At 55.5% G+C, this 22,201-nt stretch overlaps 5 protein-coding genes across 5 annotated transcripts; 1 reads left to right on the forward strand and 4 right to left on the reverse strand.

Annotated features, from left to right (window-relative positions):
• Positions 1 to 1,256: 1,256 nt before the first annotated feature.
• Positions 1,257 to 3,673, reverse strand: MYCTH_2296408 (uncharacterized protein). The gene is made up of 2 exons (XM_003659362.1): positions 2,952 to 3,673; positions 1,257 to 2,892 (listed from the first exon to the last, which is right to left on the reverse strand). Exons 1-2 carry the CDS (start codon positions 3,570 to 3,572, stop codon positions 1,396 to 1,398), a joined length of 2,118 nt encoding a protein of 705 aa, XP_003659410.1. The 5' UTR covers positions 3,573 to 3,673; the 3' UTR covers positions 1,257 to 1,395.
• Positions 3,674 to 6,162: 2,489 nt separating this feature from the next.
• On the reverse strand, positions 6,163 to 8,729 carry MYCTH_2296409 (uncharacterized protein). The gene has a single exon (XM_003659363.1). The coding sequence runs from the start codon at positions 8,626 to 8,628 to the stop codon at positions 6,265 to 6,267; it is 2,364 nt and encodes a 787-aa protein (XP_003659411.1). The 5' UTR covers positions 8,629 to 8,729; the 3' UTR covers positions 6,163 to 6,264.
• Positions 8,730 to 11,762: 3,033 nt separating this feature from the next.
• MYCTH_2296410 (uncharacterized protein) lies at positions 11,763 to 14,053 on the reverse strand. Its single transcript, XM_003659364.1, has 3 exons — positions 13,546 to 14,053; positions 11,932 to 13,484; positions 11,763 to 11,873 (listed from the first exon to the last, which is right to left on the reverse strand). Exons 1-2 carry the CDS (start codon positions 13,972 to 13,974, stop codon positions 11,967 to 11,969), a joined length of 1,947 nt encoding a protein of 648 aa, XP_003659412.1. The 5' UTR covers positions 13,975 to 14,053; the 3' UTR covers positions 11,763 to 11,873; positions 11,932 to 11,966.
• Positions 14,054 to 14,534: 481 nt separating this feature from the next.
• On the forward strand, positions 14,535 to 18,391 carry MYCTH_2296412 (uncharacterized protein). Its single transcript, XM_003659365.1, has one exon. The coding sequence runs from the start codon at positions 14,840 to 14,842 to the stop codon at positions 18,155 to 18,157; it is 3,318 nt and encodes a 1,105-aa protein (XP_003659413.1). The 5' UTR covers positions 14,535 to 14,839; the 3' UTR covers positions 18,158 to 18,391.
• Positions 18,392 to 18,570: 179 nt separating this feature from the next.
• MYCTH_2123045 (uncharacterized protein) lies at positions 18,571 to 19,302 on the reverse strand (the record flags this gene model as incomplete). Its single annotated transcript, XM_003659366.1, has 1 exon — positions 18,571 to 19,302. One exon carries the CDS (start codon positions 19,300 to 19,302, stop codon positions 18,571 to 18,573), a length of 732 nt encoding a protein of 243 aa, XP_003659414.1.
• Between the last annotated feature and the right edge of the window lie 2,899 nt (positions 19,303 to 22,201).

A 22,201-nucleotide genomic window follows, 5' to 3' on the forward strand; every position in this document is an offset into this window, starting at 1 on the left:
TGGATAACGAAGCGCCGCCCCAATAGCGTAGAGAGCCAAAACAAAACCTGGCCTGACAGATGACGAAAGCGGAGTGCTGGTTGCTGTGTGGCAACAGATGGGGCTTTCAGCTCAGCCACCTCATGTGGCGTGTGGCCCACAATGAGCGCCACACACTTCATTTTGAACTCATTCATCAAGGGTACAACGAACAGCAGCCAGATTTTAAATCAAGACCCCTAACCCTGAATAAGCGACATGAGTACTCTTTTCTTATGCCTCTGAAACCTTGCCCTGTTAGTCCCCGCCCTCACCGTCGCCATCAGTTCCTGATCCATCAACCTCACTCCATCTTTCAGTCACTGTCCCTGTACTCTATCTCTCTGTATCTGCTACTCTATGTGCCTTGTTGAGTTTCTTTCATGGCCGGTTCCCTCGAGCCAGAGACTGTGGTAGATGCCTCCTCCCTTTTCTCCCCTTTCCGTTCCTTCGCACCGTCCGTCTTGTCCCTATCCGCGCTCTCGAGAATCTCGGCTTCGGCTACTGCCGCGGCCGTCGTGATGTCGTAGAGATCTGGTTCCGGCTGTGCCGCGGATTGGTTCTGCGACATGATGCAGGGAATGCGAGGGAGTCCCGTGATATGTTCGCGCCGCGCTTCGTTTTTACCCCAGTGTTACCGTTCGGTGGTGCTTTTCCCACTGCTTCTGTAGTGTCAGGCAAAGTAAGGATCCAGGAGACGGATGTTTACAGGATGCACTGGTGTGTAGTGGATATGTTGGACCAAAGTTGACTCTTGTGGCAGAAGAGTAACTTTTGGCTGGGCGGGTAGTGGACTCATCTGCTTCTATTTGCCACCCATGGCCATTTCCTTCTTGCTCTCTATTTCCACTCTCCTTGCCCACTCCTCATGTGCCTGAGAACATCTCAGTTCACTTACACAGACCAGCGGATGCCCCTCCCTTGTCCACGTGTCGGCATTCTCCCGCCCGATCTTCCGGACCTCCAAAGACGGCAGGCATGGGTATATAGGGTATTCGAGAAATCCTTGGTACAGACGGCAATCCTAGCCAGCAAACCCCGTGAATATTCAAGTCTTGATTTAGACTACTTCCTGGGTATTTCCGCCTTCACTTTCTAGTATACATTTTATCATGCCAACTATGTCCCACACATTCCTCCCTTCGTCAAATATACCGCACCTTACGAGAATTACTAGAGACAATTATCTACCTCCACAACGAGCACCGTGTTCTGCCGTTGCGCGGCTCCAAGAGGAGCCAACCCCGATCTATCCCGCGACGCCATCGTAACTCTTTTTTTTTTTTTTTTTTCCCCCTCCATGTCTCCTATGTCCATTTTCATACCCCCTTGAACTCCCGAGATCCAACGTTGCTATTCATCAGTTTCCCTGTAGGCTCAAGCCGCCTCCTTTTCCTCCGAGGCATTCGCCTTGGCCTTCATTTCGAGTTTCCTCTCCGCCTCCTCCGCACGCCGGTTCGCTTCGGCAACCTCCTGCTTCAGCTGTTTGATGTACTCGATCGCCATTTCGACGGTACTAGCCTTGCTGCTCGGCACGCCGCCCGCCTTGTCTTTCTTGCCGTCACTGCCCTCACCCTCGCTGTCCTTCGGCGGCGGCCGGGGGAGCAGCGCGGCGATCTCCTGGAGCGCCGAGTTGATCCTGTTACGGCGGCCTTGCTCGGCAATCTTGTGCGAGGTGCGTTTCGAGGTGAGGTTCGTCGAGAGCTCGCTCGGGTATGAAACGCCGGGGAGTGTGTTGCCCTCGAGGATGCGCTGGTAGTTCGACTTGGTTGCGAGGAGGAGGGAAGCGGCTTCTTCGACATCAGGGCCGCCCGGCAGGAGCGGTTTGATGTTGGGTGATATCCTGGGCCTCAAAGCAGGCGAGACCGGGATAGAGCTGACACTCCCTCGCTTCTTGCTTCCTCTCGGGAGGAGCTGGGGAGTCTTCTTGGGGCCGGACCCAGGCCCAGCGAGCAGCTGCGGGCTTTGCGTCGTAGTAGCCGGGGTGGCTGGCGGCTTCACGATAGCAGGCGAGGAGGAAGGCGCCATTGAAGAAGTTTTAGAAGAAGAGTCGGCCTCCTGAGAGGATCGTCCCGGCGTAGGGTCGTTGGTTGATGCAGCAGCCTTGCTCAAGAAGTTCGCCGATTCGGGAAGCTCGAATGTTTCGATGTGGTCCGTATCGACTACCTCCTGACTGTCAGCTCTCCGGCCCGCGCTACGGGTACTCGGCGAGCTCAGCTTCATCAGCGATGCAGGAGTCGCCGGGGACGCGAGCCCTGGCCGCCGGGGTTGCAAAGTTCCAGGAACCGCGCTGGCCTGTGGCGCGATAGATGGGGACGGCTTCGCAGACCGAGGTTGCGGGACAGGAGGCGGAGGCATCTCAATAGCGGTTGTGTCGTTCAGTGTTTCGGGGGAAACCGAGTCCTCAGAATCCGTTACCCCTGTGGTGGAAGAAGAATTCTGCATCATCGGTGTCGGGAGCAACTGCGAATCTTGGGGAGATTCTACATTTTCAGCGAGCTCGCTCAGCACCTGGGCATTCAAGCTTGGAGTCGTCGTGGTTCTCCTTCGCAGAGGCTTCGAGATCGGTGACTGCTTGATCCCGGCCTTTGGCCTCGCTTTCGCCGCATTCTTTCGCGCCTTTTTGGTCAGATCTCCAGGCGCGGCGTTCGACGTTGGAAGTGCGGACGATGAGTCCATGTCCAGATCAGCAGACGAGTTCGTGGTCGTCACGTTGTGCATCTGATCAAACATGGCAAGAGGGTCGCTCTGGGCGTGTAGAGCTGGGGATGTTAGAGGGCTAAAATAAGGCCCCGAAACCCCAAACTGCGAGTCGACAGAGAAGTGGGTATCAAGGGGCGTGACTGCCGGCGAGACCAGCGGGGTGAATGACATCTGGCAAGAGAAGTTAGCACGCCTGACTCTCCGTTGAAGATAACCATACTCGGACTCACATCTGGCTGGTCTTTCATCCTCTGATACCGGTACTCCATGGCCTGTTGTTGCTGTTGTTGCTGTTGCTGTTGCTGTTGTTGTTGTTGCTGCTGCTCTGGCCCGCTGGACTGGGGGTAGTAATGGTCTGAACCGGGTTGGAGCTCGAGGCTCTGAGGCGTTGGAGGGACCATGCCATTCTGCTGACGGGCGAAGAAGGCGGCCTGCTGTTCCTCGATATGCCTCTGCTGGTGGCGCAACTTTTGCTGCTGGAGAAATTGAATCTGCGCGTCAATCGAATCAACAATGGCTTCGTTCGGCGTGGGCGGCGGCATCATTGACACGGGCACGCCCTGATGTGGGGCAGCGGTGGTGAGAGTCGGCATATGGTGCTGCATAGTTGATACCGCTGGTGATGGGAGAATTGGCGCATCGGTGCCAGTCATTGGGATGTCGATTTGCTCCCGGGCATGTTGCTGCAGTAGCTGGGGGCCGGTAGAGGATTGAAATTCCTCGAAGTTGTAGTTGATGCTATCGCTCATGTTGCCCATGCCATTCATATCCAGAAACTGCTGGAAGTCATCTTCAGGCCGGGCGGGGTGGTGGACTGCATGGTCACCAACAGCCCAACTTGACGAGTCCATGACGGGTTTCGAGATGTTCGGCTGCCTTTCCCACCGGCCGCGTATGCGCGACGCCAGGGCTCGGTGTTGTCTGAGTTCCTTAGTTAATTCCTGCGTACAAAGGCGAAGATCGGCTGCTGGCGAGACCCGGGCGAGCGGGAGTTCCTGCAGAGAGCCGGGCCCTTTGTCTCAATTCGAGACTCGCCGTGGCGCAGAAAACACTTCAATTGCACGGTACCACGGCCGGTTCACGGAACGCAAGCTGGAGGAAGCCGCCGGGAGACGGCCCGCGAGAGAGTAAATGACTGTTAGTGAAGATATTGACCGTGTCGATGAGTCTGTTAGCAGCGTCGCCTCGAGCGTCGACGTTAGCAGAGTCGGGGACCCCGAGGCAGTGGGGGGGGATGCAGAATGAAATGGGCAGACAAGCCTGGGCCCGCCCTCTCGGCCAGCGCCCTGCGGCCATGGTGCCCCGCTTCCTTCATTGCTCCACAGCCATCCCTCTTCAGCTCGCGCAGGCAGATCTCTCAGTCCATCAAGTGCTGGAAGGGCAAGGGAAGGGGGTGGGAGGCCCGGGTAATCTCCCTCATACTGTGTAGTTGCATTACCGAGCTCTACTTGGCACACACTAAGAGTTTTCTAGTCGCTAGGTTGAGAACTAACGAATCCTCCGCGGAGTTTTCGAGGGGGGAGGACCTACAATATGTAGGTACATACATACCTACAAGTTCTCGATGTATTGCACATAGGTAGGTACAGTACATACATACGTAAGGACCTACACAGTATGCTCTCGTTATGCGACACTCGTATACTTGAACCAATGGTCTGTCGGGATATTTTCTCGATTGCCGGGTGGCGGAAGAAGTGCAATCGTTCATGACAGGAGCAACAATAGAAGAACGATGAACCGAAACAGAGGAGCATGGCTAGAAGATAATCAGGTCGACACATTCAGATTGCGGTTGTGGTTGCAGTTGGCATTCCCGAGGTTAGGGTGCTGATTTCCAATTTTCACCCGTTGCCACTCTAGCTGTGGGTTGCGTGGGGGTAGCGTTGCGCTGGACCGCCAAGATTCGTGTCAAACAGCAGCAATGGTGAAAGCACAAGCCAAGGGTTACCCAAATGATTCAAACCTCACCAATGAAGTGGCGAGTACCTGATTTACATACATACGGTACGGAAGGTACATGCAGTATATGAATAGTAAGCCGCTGTAATTCGTACAGTGAACAAACCGGTCCTGCAATGTATGTATGTATGTACATACATACCTTACATACAATAGCGTCACGTATTGTGCACCTGCTTCGTTGTGTCCACTCAGAAATCTGAAAAGTTCTGGCAGATGCGCGGCAGGTGAAGAAGGATCGAGGACTTCCAGCACCTCGTAACCGTCACGTCCAAACAGTGCCGCTCTTCGGTACCACAGACCAGACGCGGGTTGAATCGTTGATGCGCCAACAACTAACAGCGTGGCGTTGTGCACTCTTATTCGGCTGACCGAGGGGACACCAAGAGGCGGGAAACCGCGGCCGGGACACAGTCACGCAGGAGCGCAGCCTTCATCGGAGTGGATGGGGGCTTGATCAACCCTGTGGTCGACAAACCTGACTAACGCATTTGCGTGTGGGGTCTCGCGGGGAAGCCCACACCTCTCCCATCGCTTTGTTGTGCTTTCGACCTCAACAGCGCCTTCAAGAATTCGTATCCTACTTTGCACACTATAACGAGTACAGTGCGGCGACGGGTCGCCTAGCGAATAGCTCTTCACTCAATGGTTACACAACTCCGTGCTTGAAGGGCACCAGGTGCGGATGAAAGTAACGTGGGCACATAGCACCTAACTTGGCTTCTTTCTCGACCTCCTTCTCTCCCGGCTCTAAGTCACTGCTTGTAATAAGGTTGGCCTAAATGATGAGACTGCGAGAGTAAGGTTTGGTAATGCGTCTAGTATTTACCAGATTTTGGTTCGGTAGCTAAATCGCCAAACCGATTAGACACATCCACCACGCCATACATACACAGGAGAAGCCCCTGGCTTTGCTCACCCAACACTTGCTCATCATCTCGGCGTGATCTCCCCTCCTCCTCGACCTCTCAGCATGGAGAACCAACATATTACCCCCAATGCGCGCCGACCGGTAGGGATGAGAGATAGGCTTTATGTACTATATTGACAAGAAATTCGACGAGAAGCCAATGACACTAAGACGCTGGAACTGAGAATTTTCAAGGGAGAAAAATAAAGAGGTCGGATGAAGACAGTTGGAAAGGGACACACGCAACCGACCCCGGGTCGCCAGTTGCAAAATGCCAGAAAACGATGACGAATCGAGGGCCGCGCCAAGGTGTACATACAGGGATATAGTACCAGATATTAACGGAGAAACGAAGAGATTGGTATATGCACACACCCAAACACAGAGAGAAAGGAAAATAAGTTGCTCGGCAACTCCTTGGAGCGTCGGGTATGACTGAGGAAAAGGGCGGCGAAGTGCTGCTCGCATGGCGGGAAACGGTGGGTGCTGAACACCAGGTTCGGAAGTGCAAGAAGATGGAGGTAGCCGCCGGGAGACAAGAAGACCCCTCGGGGGAATAGCGAGCTGAACGCAAAATTCCCAAGCACGAGGGGGTTCTGTCGTGGTATTGTCAGGCTCCGGGAGGAATCTGTCGCCGGGGAGAGAACGAATATGGTGAAGAGCAGCTCTCCTTAATTGGCATTCAGGTTGAGCCAGCTCATATCGTCACGGACGGGGGTTTGTTCTCGCTGTGGAGGAGCCGGTCGAGACGGCCCTTGTGACGGGGGCTTCAGGCCTTGTGAGGCGGGGGCAAGAGCTGTCGGATAGGTACCGGTGAAGGAATCGTTTAGGGACCGGTCGGCGCCCCAAGGTTTGTTGGCGGCGGTTGGATCCCATGCATCTTGGACAGATTCTGGGATGCCGCTGGAGTATGCCGATGCCGACAAGTCACTGACGGAACTGATGGGGCGCTGCGTCTCGATCTGGCCGCTCATGCCTTCGTTTAGCTTTTCGTCGTACACAGCGATAGTCGGGCTGTGCGCATTGACCCGGCTGAGAGACATCCGGGACTCGGCAGCCGCGGGGAATAGAGGTGGTACGGTCGCGCTATCTTGCGTTATGCGGTGCGGGTTGCTATAGTTGGAGCTCCCTACCGAGCGCAACGTTGTCCGTTGCGAGTTGCTGACGGTGGAGCTGTCGCGGGCGACGGCGATGTTGCTGTTGCTGTTGCTGTTGCTGTTTCCGCTACCAAACCCCAGGAGGTTCAGAGCTGACCCGCCAGACCAGTACCTGTTCCATCCAGAGCTGCGCCGCGTAGTCCCTTGTTCATCGCCTCCTGTCGGTAGCGTCCGGGCCCTCGGCTCGGCCGTGTTGGCCGCTAATGGGGCAACCTTCGGGTCCTGAGCATCCTGCTGAAGCCGCAAGGGTGGAACGTCCGGGGCCGGGTGAGGGATCGGCTTGCTGATGGTGTTTTTGAAGGCACTGTATATGCTGTCGGACGACTTCCGTTTGCTCTCGTTGCTCGACTTGCGGCTGAGCCCGGCCGTCAGCTTGCTCTGGCCCGCGCGGCCCATCAAGATGGCCATTGAAGAGAAGGAGCTTTGCGAGCCCTGTGGTTTGTGACCGCGGAACCCTTGGCCGAACGCCAATGTCTCTTTCGCAAAACCGAAATCGTCCTTTTCATCCAACGACGCCCCGTTAGACTGCCTGGCATGGCCGGCATCCATCTGAGCTCTTTGGTTCTTGCGCCTCCTGATACATATGTACAGGAGGGTCAAGATGACTGCTAAGCCGAGAATGCCTCCCAGAACACCGCCAAGAATGGTGTTGAGATGCGGGTGAGAAGTGTCCGAGACTGGCGATGGATCCGCTTCAGTTTGAGTTTGGGTAGCCACTGCTGGGCTGGTCGCGCTCGCCGAGACGGATGTGGAGGATGACGAGAGAGTCGTCGACGTTGGCGTCGTGGTCTTGGCTGACGTTGAGGATGATGTCGAGGAGGTTGTCGAGGACTCGGATGCAAGGATCTTGACTTGGATGAGCTTGGATTCGGGGTCCTCCCAGCTGTTCTCTCTGGCGTTGAACATGCATAGTAGGTCGTCATCAGCAGCAGTCCCACCGGCAATGACGACCATGCCGTCTGGTCCCTGAGCGAAAGCAAAATTGCTCCTGGTCACTCTGGGCGCTCCGGTCGAGTTGTATGGTGGCCAGTTGTTGAGGGTCAGCGGCTCGTCAGCCCTGGCCGCCTTCCTACTCGACTCATGTTGCTTCCTCCTCGACAGCCGTCTCCGGGCAGGCGCAGCCTCCGGAACCGGCTCGCCGGGGCCGGTGAACAAGACCGTCCGCTTCACTGCATTCGGCGACACCGACATATCGAAAGTGATGAGATTCTTTGACCCATCATCACCCGTCATCACCACCGCTTGAATGGCCGAGGTGTCCTTGGGCAGTGGTGCTGCGAGCGAAGCTCCCGAGTCCTTCCACGTCCCGTCGGCGGCGCTGAACAGCGTGACCTGGGTATTCCACGTGCTGCCGCCGAGCAAGACGGCCTCGCCGGCAGACCAGGGCAGCAAGATCGGATTGAGTGCTGGTGTTCCACCTGTGGGGTAGGAACTCACCGCGTACGGCGCTGATGCGCCGATAGTGAACGTTTGCGATGATGGGGCGTTTTGGCCGTTTTGATTGCCTGCGTAGACGAGGATCGAGTCGGTGCTGTTGATGTAGACCGCATTGTGTCCAACCCGCTGGTGCGTAGCCTTAGTCGACAACTTGATCGACTCCCACTGGCCCGTCGCGTATGTATATTTTTGCAGACCATGATAGCCTTCCGTGTCGCTGACACCGCCGACGACGAAGAAGGCCGATGTCGATGGCGTCCCTGTAGTCGACCCCACGCAAACACCGCCGGTCACCTTTTCACCCTGAGGCAACACCTCCCATTCCGCCCCTGGCTCTAACCGCAAAGATTGGAACGCATCGGCAGAGTATGTGTAAAGCGTGTTGTTGAATATGACCGAACACGCGTTGTTCAACGCCGTCTTCGGCTGAGGCAACGGCATTCTGGCTGGCTCTTAAGGTCGGCAGGTCAAGACTGACGACCTACGCGGTTTGGTGCCTGCAGCGAAGAGGACGCGGACCTCGGTGATTGCGCCCTCGTCAGCAAGACATGTCGATTCCAATGCTTGATTTGGCGCGTCCGTGTTGTTCGTTGTTGGGTATTGGGAAACAGCAGGCGCAAAAACCGCCAATTCAAACGGGTGAATGTTGAGGACCAGCCCCTGTTTCCAGAAGGGAGAAAGACGATCGACGCAACCAAACTTCTGGTTGTTTCCGAAAAGTCAACGGCGAGGAAACGAGGTGTGGCACCCTGAGGAACCCCCGTGTCGCAGAATGAGGAGAAGGTTACGTGGACTTGGGGCCACTGCCGCGAAACTAACTGATGGAACGCTTTCAATCCTCCTGCGAGAGCCCCTGCCAATGATGGTCTCACGGTGTACCGAGTCCTGTCGGAATTGTGCGAACGGGCGACGGGAGGGATCGTGAAAGAGGAAGCGAACAGGATGAGGCTCTTCTTGCCTTGTTGAAGATGGCAGAATGCAAACTGTGAGCAGTCAAGTGCCAGCTTCGCAGAGCTGAGCGCGGTGACCCTGATGAGCTCCCCAGGCAAGTCGGTCGGAAATGAGCCAAGAACGGGGGTTCCTGGAGGGGGAAAACTGACCAAGAAGGGATGCCGTGTGCCTGGTCGAGTTAGGGGCGCGAATGGGGCCGAACAGGGATTCCTGGGCGCTCATTTGTGGTTCTTCATGCAGGCGACCTTATGGCCCCTCCAATAACGGTGACCGCCTGGGGTACCGCCGAGTGCAAGGGACCTGTCCTTCTAGCGGGGCTGGATGATCGAGAGGGAAGAAGGAGCATTTGCAGAAAAGAGAAGGTCAAGGGAAGCACCAAGCGCAAACTCGTTCCACGACACCCGACTAGTAGGCATGGTTTCTCCCCTGTCTCGCTTCCTGCTCCGGTACCTTTGATAAATTCTCGACCTCCACCTCGCGAGTTCCAGCGGTCACTACACTACTCCGTACTTGCAGTAACTAATGCCTTGTGTTACTTCGGGGGTCGGCCGAAGAGATCGTCTGTATTCTTAACGGCGTAGGTTTTCAGATGCATCCTTTCCGACGGGCTAGAAGTTGTCATTTCTTTCAGAGTAAATAGGACCGGGAAGTAGAAGAAACTCGAAAGAAAACAGTCTTCGCTTTCGCTCCGGAGGCTCTTGAAGCTGGCCGACAATTCCGTGAGGAACAACCAAGGCTTATTATTAGGAGGCGGTCTTCGTGTTGACAGCCAGCCCGTATCACGCTCGGCTGGTCAATGTCGTACTATGCAGGTCCTGAGCAGTACTACATAGTAATTACACAGTCAAGTATCCGTACACTTCGGATTGCTGTCACGGCATGTGTAGTTATGGGCAGTGGACCGAGTGCCAACAAATGGGAGCCCTTCTTTTGCCCTCTCTGAAACGCTAGAACCTCTGCGAGGAAACCGCAGCTAACCAAAGGGGGGAAAGTACCCTCCCTTTGGTGTCCAAATGGAGAAGGGACGCTCCACTTCCCGCCCAGCCTCTCAGACCACGCGGCCACAAGGCAGCGCGATGGTCCAAGGGTTCGGTGAAAATTCCACTGCTCGGTTCGACATCACTTGCAGAATGCAGCGGTTACTCTCAACACTACTTCATACTTCGTATTACGAATACGCTACCAGCCTGTCAAGCTCACAGAACTGCAGTCCCGCGCGGCTCTGCGAGGCATCGTCAGAGCTGCTGACGATGATTGGCCTCATGAAAACTTGACATGAGGATTGTGAGGCTTCGGAGCGCACCCCGCCCACAATCCGTCCCGATCACACTCCCGACCCGCCGCTACAATGCCGGCCTGCCCTCCAACGACACTGAACCCCGTCAAGCCAGGATGACGGTGGCTTCGGACCGGAGAAGCACTACACTAAAGGATTAAGCGCCAAGGCGTCCTCATTTTGGATGCTGTACGGATTAACTATCGTTAACGAGCTAGGAGCATCTCGCAACGAGATCGATGGTATCCCTTGTCGTCTGAGATTTGACCTGGATGTGACACGAACGCAAACGGACCCTTCCCTCCAAACGCAACTGCACACTCCATCATCACGCCCAGGTATGGCACTCGGTTCAGTCAAATGTTCGGAGTAACTACCTACCTATGTATGTATGTATGTACATACATACATACATACGCAGTATGCTGTCCTTTTGCCAGTGGCTGCCGGAGTTGGGGAACGCTGCTCTGTACGCTAGGTGTGTAGAGCGGGCAGATATATCTCCCTTCATCTCTTGTCTATGCCTCCTTTGTCCATCCACTGGTCCTTCACCATGCTCTTCTTCCTCTGCTTCATTTGGTGTCTGAGATAGAGATCGAACCTCGCGTGCAGAGAACTTAATCGCAGAATCAACATCGCGAGTAGATTCGGTACATGTAAGACTTTTGGCGATGTCGGCCTTTTTTAGTGTGCAATCATATCGATCGACCAAATGAACGGGAACGGCTCTGACCTAGAAGAGGTAACATGTTCGCTCCAAATTTTTTCTTGGATAATTGATGTTTAGTCTGTGTCATAAACCTCTTCAACACTTGCGAGTTGCTCTTGCGCTACTACAGCGTCTGGAACACAAATATACGGACCAAAGAATCGTGAGAAAAGGCAAGAACAAAAGATTGCTGTCCGGATCGTCTGCGACAGCCACAGCGTTCCTGATAAGTTGGGCAGGTGAGGCAGATTCCTCTGCTGCCGCGTGATCCTCCCCTGGTGGCATGACGAAATGCCATGGCGGGCGTTGTCCCAATCCTCTCAACGGATTCCCCTACACGTCATATGTGGGTTTAGATACTCTCGTTCACGCACACGTTGGACAAATGTGGCAAACAGAGACGCTGCGCAATGTTGAGTCTGGGTATCACGCCAATGCCATGTCCTTCCGTCTAGAGATGATCCTCTCCATGCCCATCAACGCCTCGAGATGATTTCAGTTAAACGGCACGCTTTCCAAAACCCGCCCAACCCGAGACCAGACCGAAGAAGAAAAAAAAAAGGCGGCACACCACCACTCCTGATGCTCAACTCCCCCGAGACACAGATAAACTTGAACCGACTATGACAGGTCAAGGGTCAATAATTTTCAATCGCTCCAAAACCTATAATTCACTCTTTTCCCAACCTTGGTTTCGCCTTTTCCGGTTCATATCAAATCTCGCCCATCCGTTATCTAACCACCCGTTCTCTTGAGCATCGTTAGCCACCAGCAGCGTGTACATCGGGTTGAAGCTTCAGGCACTCACCTCACATCTACAGTGCTACCACTCCCTCCCACAGACTAGGCAGGGTGAGTGAAAGCCTCTGGTGGCAGTTCGGCTCTCTTCTCCTGAAACGACCTGAGCGCCAATTCGAAATTCCAATCGGCGACGCCGGCCAAGCAAAGCCGAGAATACTCCGCAGTCATGCCTGTTTGCCGAGACAGCTCCTCAATCATCTGGGCACGGATGGCATCGTCCAGCATGGGTGGTTGGGTCGGGACGGCGGGCGATGGGACAGGCGCCGGGACAGGCGCCACGGCGGCGGGAGCTTGAGCGGCGACGGTCGGCGTCTGTTGCGAGATTCGGTCTCGCAGCGTAAGCTCATCGCTGATTACGCGGTAAGGATGCGGAGCACCCGGTTTGCTCGGGCCAAGAATGAAAGAACGAGAGAACTTGCGGGTGCCAGGGAGCTGCTGTGCAGGGTCCATTTCTTCGAACCGGCTGTAGACAGTGATAGCTAGGCCCATGGCTAGACCTTGTCCAGTAGGGTCGGCCAAGCTTGGGAAGGTGTGACAATCAATCTGCCACTCGTCGGGGAGATCCAGACTAGGATGCCGTGTAGCGGGTAGCCGGGCCCAGAGCTCGGCGATCAGATTGCTTCCAGTGAATAGCCGCTGATGGGCAGATGGGTTTCGGAAGCCTATCGTTTCCAGGTTCCTGGAGTAGTTTTGATAAGTGCTCGGGTTAAGCTCGGTGCCAATGTTGAGCGAGAAGGCGGATTCGTCATCGTAAAACTGCCTGGCTAGAGCGGGCCGGTCTTGATCATACATGGTGAAGAAGCTGCGGAGGAATGTACTGGCCACGTTGTTGCCCCCGTCCCGAAGGTTAGACGGCAGGTAAGGCAGAGGTGTAGGGAACCACGCCTTGAGGGCTTCGGCGGCCTCTTCCGGAGTCCGAACTCGGTGTCCGTCTAAGATCTGAAGACTCGGAAACCATTCGATAACCTGAGCGGGATAGTTTTGCGAGCTCGCGACAGGATTGCCAACCATGTGAAGCTCCTCCAGGAGCCGAAATTCATGGCGCCACTTGGAAAGTTTCGACATGTCCTCGAGCTTGTTACCGCTGATGTCGAGACGGCGGAGGCGAGGCAGGGTGGTAGCTAACGTGAAAACTTCGCCGACGTCGTGGATGTCGTTATTTGCAATGGTAACGGCCTGGATGCTTGCTTCTTTTTCGGCGGCGCTCTGGTAATTCGTGGCCGTGAGACGCATGAGTGCCTTGAACGACTTCTCCGCCAGGGCCCTGGTCTCAAACGCGCCCATGCTGATGAGCGTTTGGTCAGCTCCCAGCGCTGAAAGATCCAGAAGTTTCTGTTCCACGTTGTATCGAGAAGCCAGAACCCCCAACAACTTGTCTTTTGTTTCTGACGGTTTCGGTTCGGGACCGTCGGCGGATTGGTTGCCAGGTCCAGGCATCGGCTCGCTTGTTTCCTCGATGGTCAGGGAGGCGCCCGCATATGTGTAGCCGTTCAGTCGTAACAGATGGGGAGCGTCGGCTGGATTGACCTTGAGCCAGACATGGTCTCCGCGAATCACACCCTGGACATGTGTGTTAAAAGGAGGTACTCAGAGCAGAGGGTTGGGGATTTAGGAAACGTACCCGACCGAGCGTAATGGGCCGTTCCTTGGAGGATTTGCGCTCGAGAAAGTCGAGAAGCGAGCGAAGACCGCCGTCGGGATTGCTGGCCGCTTTACTGTCTTTGAGGCCGTGGATCTTCAGAGTGACTTTGTTGGGTTGCTTCACATTGCGAACGGTGCCATCCTGCTCCGACATAAAATTTCGAACGTTCTGGGCGAGCCTCGTCGACGACCGGGCGCCTCTCCCTCCTTTAGATGCGCGACTTCCACGGGCGGAATGGGCTGCAGAACTAGATGGTGGATTGCCGGCACTGACGCTGTCCATGGCAATGTCGCCATCGCGATCGGTCCGTGGGGTGCCCCGGCGCTTTCCGACGCCACCACCGCGTGTGCCCCGCAGGCTAGGCCGACTACCGTGGCTGCTAGCACGAGGACCCGTGGGAGGCGCCATTGATGTTCGCAGAAGTGTTGAGGGACGCAAGAAAGTGCCGCCAAGTTTGTTGGAGGAAGAGAAGGTAAGTGGGGGGCGAGTGCCGCGAGGCGCGAAAGACCTGAAAGGCTGCACTAGGACGGGAAGTAACGTAGGTGGAGCCACCCCACCGTGCATGCCGCAAAGAAGCAAAGAAGCTCTGAGGCTGAAAGCTCCACGCCAAGCTTCCAAGGGTAACTATCTTATGTTCTTGAGTACTAGTAAGGTACTGAGTGTACCTAGGTATGTACTTAGGTACGAACTACTGCTCTCAAGATACCTCCCCTCCTGTTGACCAGCTAGGGTCCAGTGCACCCACCTTGTCCACGGAAAACGAGTCTACGTCACCATGGTGCGTGGATTATCCGCCAAATCTTAGACGCGGTATGTTTGCCCTGTAGGGTTTGTCAGTACCTACTAACGCACCTCGGGTAGTTCATCAGCTCCTAAGGCAGCAAGTGAAGCAGCCTGATTATCCCTGCCGTACTCCGCATGTATTATACAAGCTGAATGTAATAGTAATTCGCAAGCATTTTACCATTTTCACATCTCAAAATCCCATCACGTGCGCTGGCGCGAAGGCGCGTCTGTTCCGTCGCGTCCCTCGCTTCGTGATTTGTTTGGAGGGGCCTGCAGCTGGGCAACCGGTTTGCTGGCTTGCGAAGCGCCTGACGACATCACCACCCGGGCGCCGCCTCGAGTTCGCATATCGTGGCTGTAACGAGGAGATATGGCTCGGCCTAGGCAACTTACTTCGGTCATTGTCTAATGTGCGTGCGCCTTTCCGCTTTGTCTCCTCCTCATTTTTGGCTGCCGCAACCCCTAAACGGAGTCCGACGCGTCAGCAATGGAGGACGAAGACTTCGACGACTTCCCCGATGAGGACATGATCCAGGCCCTTACCCAGGCTACGGATGCTGCAGCGGCGCCTCTGACTGGGCAGACGAACCGTCGCGACCCCGACGTTGATGCCTCTCCATCCAGCCCATCAGCGCCCCGCTCGCACCTACCCGACGTGCTCGGAAGCTCCGCATCACTCAGCGGGACCCCAACCACCGGAGCCAGAGCAGATGGGTCTGCCTGTGACTTGCCTTCAGGCTTGTTCGATAGTTCGCCAGAGAAGCCCAGCCATGCTCCGACCGGCGGCCCACGCCGAATTCGAACATCGGCCCAAAAACAAACCTTCCGCCAGACGACCCTTTGGGGCAGCACGATCCGGGAGGATCGCCCGACCGGGCTGCAGACCACTAACGGTCGCCCATTCCGTGCCGATCTGCCCCCGGAGACCCCGACGCACCACGAACTCAACCATGGGGAATTGTCAACCTGGGTCTATCCCCTGAACCTGGGACCGATCCGAGACTATCAGTTCAGCATTGTCAAGAACGGCCTCTTCAATAACACCCTCGTGGCCCTGCCCACCGGCTTGGGCAAGACCTTTATTGCTGCGACCATCATGCTCAATTACTTCCGCTGGACCAAGCGTTCGAAGATCGTCTTCGTGGCACCAACAAAACCCCTCGCGTCCCAGCAAGTCCAAGCGTGTCTCAATATTGCCGGCATCCCACGGTCACAGGCGACACTTCTAACAGGCGAGACCCCTCCGGTCTTGCGCGAGGGAGAGTGGCAGAACAAGCGGCTATTCTTCATGACCCCGCAGACCCTGATGAACGACCTGTCCAAGGGGTTCGCCGATCCCAAATCAATCGTGCTCCTAGTCATCGACGAGGCCCACCGGGCAACCGGGGACTACGCCTACGTCAAGGCCGTCGAGTTCATCAGGCGCTTTTCGAAAAGCATCCGGATCCTCGCACTTACCGCCACGCCGGGGTCGACGGTGGAAGGTGTACAGGAAATCATTGACAACCTCGGCATTTCCCACGTAGAAATCAGGACCGAGGAGTCAATCGACATCCGCCGATACGTCCATTCGCGTAGTATCGACACCGTGACCTTCGACCCTTCGGATGAGATGCACCAGGTGAGGGATCTGTTCTCCAAGGCCCTTAAGCCTCTGGTGGACAAGCTGAGCTCGCAAAACATCTATTACGGCAGAGACCCGATGAGCTTGACGACGTACGGGCTGCTCAAGTCCAGGAATGAGTGGATGGCTGGCCCTGGAAGGCACGTCAACCAGGGCACAAAGTTCATGATGGTGGCCGTGTTCAGCATTCTTCAGAGTCTGGCCCACCTCATCAAGCTGCTCAATTTCCACGGAATCAAGCCCTTTTACAACGGTCTAGCCGAGTTTAGGGCTTCCGAGGAGGCTAAGCCGGGACAGGGCTCGAAAATAAAACGGCAGCTCCTTGCCGATGAGAACTTCCAGAAGATGATGTCCATGATCGAACGTTGGATGAGGCTGGACGAGTTCAACGGGCATCCGAAATTGACCTATCTCTGCGAGAGGCTCGTCAATCACTTCATGGACGCCGGCGAGGGCGCCAACACACGAGCCATTGTCTTCAGCGAGTACCGCGACAGTGCGGAGGAGATTGTTCGCCTCTTGAACACTCAGCCGCTCCTTCGCGCCACCGTATTCGTCGGACAGGCTGATTCGAAGAGGAGCGAAGGAATGAAGCAAAAGCAGCAGATCGAGACGATCGAGAAGTTCAAGAAGGGCGTCTTTAACGTCCTCGTGGCCACCTCCATCGGCGAGGAAGGCCTCGACATCGGTCAAGTCGACCTGATCGTCTGTTACGACGCATCGTCCTCCCCGATACGCATGCTGCAGCGGATGGGGCGTACGGGGAGGAAGCGGGCGGGGAATATCGTCCTCCTCTTGATGAAGGGAAAAGAAGAGGAAAAGTTCCTGGAGGCCAAAGACAATTACCAGAAAATGCAGCAGCTCATCTGCAACGGCGACAGCTTTACCTTCCGCCACGACCTCTCTACGAGGATCTTGCCGCGGGAGATTAGGCCCGAGGTTGACAAACGGCTTGTCGACATTCCCCTCGAAAATTCGCAGGACCCGTCTCTTCCCGAGCCCAAAAAGACAGCAGCCGAACTGAGGAAGAAGCCGGCAAAAAGGAAGTTCAATATGCCCGACGGCGTGGAAACCGGCTTTGTGAAGGCGTCGTTTTTTGGCCAGGCTGCCGGGCGGACCGCGAAGGCCCCCAGGGTGCCAGCAGAAACCGATTTTCTCGCTGATGTGCCCGAGCTGGAAAAGGTCCTATTAAGCAAGTCGCAGACAGACCACTTTGAGAGAGTCTACAAGAGCCTTCCGAAAGCGCCATTCGACAAAGTGAAAGAGTTGGGGCTGGACGAGATCAACCTTGGAGCCCATCCAGCTGCCCAGCGCGTGCTTCGTCGCACCGTCAACCTGAAGCATGGCGAGTACACGAAGAGATGCGTGAAGCTCTTCAGGACCTTGGGCAAGTATCAGGATCCGTTGGCGCACTTCTTCCCTCCGTACGCTGAAGTTGATCCAAAATCGTGGGAACAGTTGCCAGTCAAACCGTTTGCAGACGATATCCTTGATCAGCCGGTCAGGGGCGACAGATTGCCAGCAGCTTCCACAACAAGCAGCAAGACTCCTGCGAGACCCAAATCGAGTTTGGGTCGCATCAGCGAGTCTGAAGAGACGGGTAACAACGAGGAAGATCACGAGGACGACGACGAGGGGGCCGTAAACGGAGAGACAACACCGCAAAGGCGTCGAAGGCGTGGCGGGAGGACTGCTAGGAAGAGCCACGGTCGGCTCAAGAGTGTGGGCGATCACCTCGAGGATCTGGGAGATGATTGCATGCGAAGCAGCGATATGGAAGAGACGGATGGCTCCGACAGCGGTGCCGATCTCGACGACTTTATCGTTGCGGACGACGTTTTCTCATCAGGCAACCGGCAGAGATCAACAGGGCCTACAAGTCCTGGATCGTCTAGCCTCTTCCTTAGAAAAGGACGCACAGAGCAAGATCCGACGACGGCCGAAAGGCCGTTTTACGAACCGATCGAGTTCGATCCAACCCAGGACACAGACGACGAGATGCCGGATCTGATTGAGCTTCATGTTCAAAGCACGAAGAAGGCGGCAGGACCGCCGAGATCCAGGACGACATATTTGGAAGAGGAGGACACTGATTATAGTCTATCGGAGCTGTCTCCGCGCAGGCCGCAGGCGAAGAGGAGGCGACAAGTACTTGCCGATAGTGACGATGACGATGACTGACTTGTCGGGGTGTTTGCGGCTTGCTCGTTGCACAGGGGCTCATCGCTGCAAGAGTTGGACAGGCGGGCCGGAATAGGAGATACCCAGATGTTGCTCGTGCTAAAGTTTTGGACTAGTGTGCTGTCTGTCATTGCCCTGATGATGTATGCCGCGGCTGAATTGATCATAGCCTTTCTCCCCCCCCCCACGGGGAGGTATCTCTACGGCACATGACGTTCCAGTGACCATTTCTGCAGCAGAAGACATCTAAACATCATCTTGTTACTTTGTACGCCGAGTAATCCTTGGTGAATTGACCACTCCCCCCATGTGTATACGCCACACTTCCGGGCACTGGAAATTAGACGTACTTTGCAGCACTGAAACGGCGAACTCGCACAACACACCCTTCGCCACCACCCCTTTCTTTTCCCTTACCTCGTTGCGCCTCTTTTCCTGTCGCCTCTCGCCTTTGTCACGAGTTCAAGTCGCGGAGACGGTTGCTCAATTTCGCTCTCGAGGTTCTCAAGGCTGCTCTTCTTCTTACTCTTTCGGGGTGACTGTGTGTCGAAACAGGGGCCCGTGTAGAGCTTCCAGCTGTGGGCGCCAGCGAAGGGCGGAGAGCTCCGCAGTCCGTCGTACACGGGGTAGCGACCTGGAGTCACTAAAGTTGCGGTGTTGAGATTACGCGATTCGATGCTCTGCGGCTTGTGGTCGGCAAGTCCGGCAGCGGACGGCGCCGCTCCTCGTGCTCTCCTCCTTGATGTCGGCTGGCCAGTAGCTCCAGAAGCATGAAGCACTCCCCCGCGCGCTTCCCGCCACCGCTCTCTCAGCCGGGCAAACGTCGCTGCCCGGAGCCGAGCCGACCCGGCATTGCCCTGCGCTTCGGTTGTCCCCAGTGGCATTTGGGGTACCGACCGATTGGCTCTCTCCAAGGCCGTAGCCTTCACTGCAGGTAGCCTGTCGAGAACATCGGTGTTGCCCCGAAGGTAGGCCTTGGTCTCCTCGTGGAAGTGAGGAAGGATGCGGTATGGCACGTCGGTTCCAGAGTCGTCTCGCGTGCATGATACTCCGCCTGCCTCCCGTCTCGTCGTGGTCTTGCCCGTCGTCTCCCTAGGTTCTCTGAGGGCCACTAAGCATCCCAACGAAGAGAGGACGCGGTTCATCTTTTCTGAATGGCCGAGGAACTGTGACTGATCAACTTGTTAGTAAAGGCCGGGTCAGCTCAACAAATCAGTTTCGTACAAGAAATGGAAGAGCGACAAGCAGGTAAATTCGACTTGCCCACGGTACTCGACCAATTCTAATATTTGTCCAGCCAACAGCGCCTGGTGTCTCTCGGGAACGAATAACCAATTCCGGGTCGGGGACAAACAAGGAACATGACAACTTTTCCACGATTACCGTGATTCTGTGCCTTTCTTTGAATCAGTGACAACAATGAAATGGCCAGCCAACGTTGACAAAGAGCACCGTTCTGATGAGAACGTCGATTTTTCTTTGCTCACCCAATTCGGCAGCTGTTCCGGCTTGCTTGCGGTTCACTTCTTGGGATGAGAATGAGATTATGACACGAAAAGTCCTTGGCTTTGTCGTCAATCAGCCACCCTGAGCAGGTATTGAGGCTAGTCAATACGGGAGCCGCTGGTCACGGTCTTTGTTAGGGTGAGTAAACAGCCCATAACTCTCTCCGAGCCAGCCACGTGAGTACAGGAGGACAATAGAACAATGCCATTGTCTAAGCTCACGAGTGCTTTGTGAGATAGAGTTTTATTTTAATCTCACAACGTGCTTGTAGCCTGCCTGGACCGTTATTGTTCAACCTTGAACTAAACAGGGCGCAGACTCTTGCAAAACACAGGGATAGCGCAGGTTAAATCGCTGGTCCGAAAAGAAGGATGCCCATCCCAAGCAAGGTGCGGGTCTCTTAGGAACGGAGTGCATTCTATTTTCCGAATATTATGACTGGGAGCATGATAGAGTACCTTGAGAGAAGACACGAAGGAGCAAAGATAGCAAAAAGAACCCGCAGAACCATCTCAAGCCTTCCATTCCAAAGGCGTAACCAACGGTCAAGAGAGGGGCCTAATCTTGACCATCATCTGCTGTCTCCCTGCCATGCAGCCTGCAGACGGCCTACAAGAAGACGCCGGGTAGAACGCATCTCGGCCACCTCGCCCCGTCTGTCCGTTTCATCTATCTCCGTTGTCGAGACTGATGAGGACGCAAGGTGAAGAGCAGCCCTGCGATCGTTTGACAGGAGATGGTGCTCCTTTGAAATTCACACCACAAAAATGAGCGACAAGTAGAGCCGCTGCCCAAAGGCGCGAAGCAGGAAGGAGCAGAGGAAGAGGGGAGAAACAGGCGAAAAGTGAACCCTCGCTTTCTGAACATAGCATGGCTCTGGACCTTCCTTCTCTTTTACAGAGTACGTGCCATGAGTGGAAGAAAAAAAGAAAAACTAAAAGGCAAGAATGACACAACACAGACATTCCTACAGCTTCCCACCTTCTCAGGGACAAAATCATTTCGTCGACGCGAGACCATTGCATTTCCTGCTGCCTTGCTGACATGACACAACGAGCCACCGAGGACACGACAAGGAGAAAACCGACAGTGCCGCCTACCTTGGCACCTTGGGCAGTTTCCTTGATCTTTGAGGCCGATTCCAGTACCCCGCTCAGTAGAGAGTTCATGAATGGGATAGGCCCGCGGTTGAGTCAATCCGCAGGACACGTGTCCCACAAGTCGATGCGCCTTTTTACCTGCTATTTGCGTGGCCTTCATTGAGAGTGAGGTACGCAAGTATGCAGTCCACCCAACCCAAACGTGGGGAGCACGGGTGAAGAATTCAGGTGCCTAGTGAGGGTGAGGGGGATGAGGGAGGGGTTGGAGACAACGGCCGCGCACTTGCGTCGCTGATAGTTGCGTTCCTTCTTCCCCTAGGCACTTGCGCTCCCGATTGAGGCTCCCCAATTCTCTGCTGTCTCATTCGTGGGCGTGAAACACTCGGCATGCTCTCGTAGGGCTGAGATGCGTGTCCTTCCCCACACTTGGCTTGACGCATGGGGAGCAAGATGGTGTAATGTTGGCCGGATGTGTTGCAGGGCACTCCATCTCCCGAGGCCGGCCCCCCCCCCCCCCCAAGTTTCTGCAAACCGGACACGGGCGGACTGGCTGCATGAAGCTCGCAGCAACGCAACCAATCCGCTTTTTCTTTTTCGAGTGCATGGCGAAAACAACGGTATGCTCGCTGCCTCCCTGCCCAGGGATCGGCCCAGCCCTACGAGGACGGAACCCAAAGCGGGACGCTGCAGGGCCACAAGGACCACGCGCGGGCCAATCTCGAGGGCCGTTGGGGGGGCTTTGTGTATCAGTCCCATGTCTCCGTGTGCGATAGTCATATCATCGCCCGAGATGTGGGTAATCAACCTTCCCCTCCTCTCGTCGTCCTCAATCACTCTTACAACGGCGTGTTTCCAAGACAGTGACTGACTTGCAGTGCCAACCGCATGAATCGAGTGTAATCTGTCTACTGCAGACGGACGCGTCTTCAGGCCGTCTGTTTGTTTGGGCCTAGTCAGCAGCGGGAAGAGCCGGCAAAGCTCGACGCTTCGTTCTGCTTCTCTCACTTTCCAGGGCCCCCCTTTGTTTCCTTTTCGTGAACCCCTGCTTTGGGAAAGGGAGGTGGGGGGTAAACCGACTTGTCGTGGTGTCCTTTTTGTTGGTGTATTCGTTGTGCACAGAGAAACGGACTGTTACGGAGTACGGACGTATGTACATACACTACAGTACATGCACCACACTAGTGTCGCGGCCGCGTCTTGTCCCGGAACTCGGCCTGCGCGGGCGTAGCATAACTGGCTGACACGAGCCGTCCGAGCCACAAGACTGCAGCAGCCGCACTCGCGGTTTCGCCGACAATGAGAGGAAGGCCTGTCTGTGGCGGACAGTGTAGTGTCTGTATGTCCCACCTCTAACTACCTGAACACTGGATGACTTGCCGATCTCATTCGTAGGACAGGCGGTCCTTGTTCTGTTGGGGCGCTCTTCGCAGCGCACCAG

Source organism: Thermothelomyces thermophilus, chromosome 1, assembly GCF_000226095.1.
Source record: "Thermothelomyces thermophilus ATCC 42464 chromosome 1, complete sequence".
In the NCBI taxonomy this organism is placed as follows: Eukaryota; Fungi; Ascomycota; class Sordariomycetes; order Sordariales; family Chaetomiaceae; genus Thermothelomyces; species Thermothelomyces thermophilus.

Coding starts and splice junctions, on each gene's coding strand:
- MYCTH_2296408 (XM_003659362.1), bottom strand. CDS start 3,572: ATGGACTCGTCAAGTTGGGCTGTTGGTGACCATGCAGTCCACCACCCC. Junction 2,893..2,951: donor GGATGAAAGACCAGCCAGAT/GTGAGTCCGAGT, acceptor TTCTCTTGCCAG/ATGTCATTCACCCCGCTGGT.
- MYCTH_2296409 (XM_003659363.1), bottom strand. CDS start 8,628: ATGCCGTTGCCTCAGCCGAAGACGGCGTTGAACAACGCGTGTTCGGTC.
- MYCTH_2296410 (XM_003659364.1), bottom strand. CDS start 13,974: ATGGCGCCTCCCACGGGTCCTCGTGCTAGCAGCCACGGTAGTCGGCCT. Junction 13,485..13,545: donor GGCCCATTACGCTCGGTCGG/GTACGTTTCCTA, acceptor ACACATGTCCAG/GGTGTGATTCGCGGAGACCA.
- MYCTH_2296412 (XM_003659365.1), top strand. CDS start 14,840: ATGGAGGACGAAGACTTCGACGACTTCCCCGATGAGGACATGATCCAG.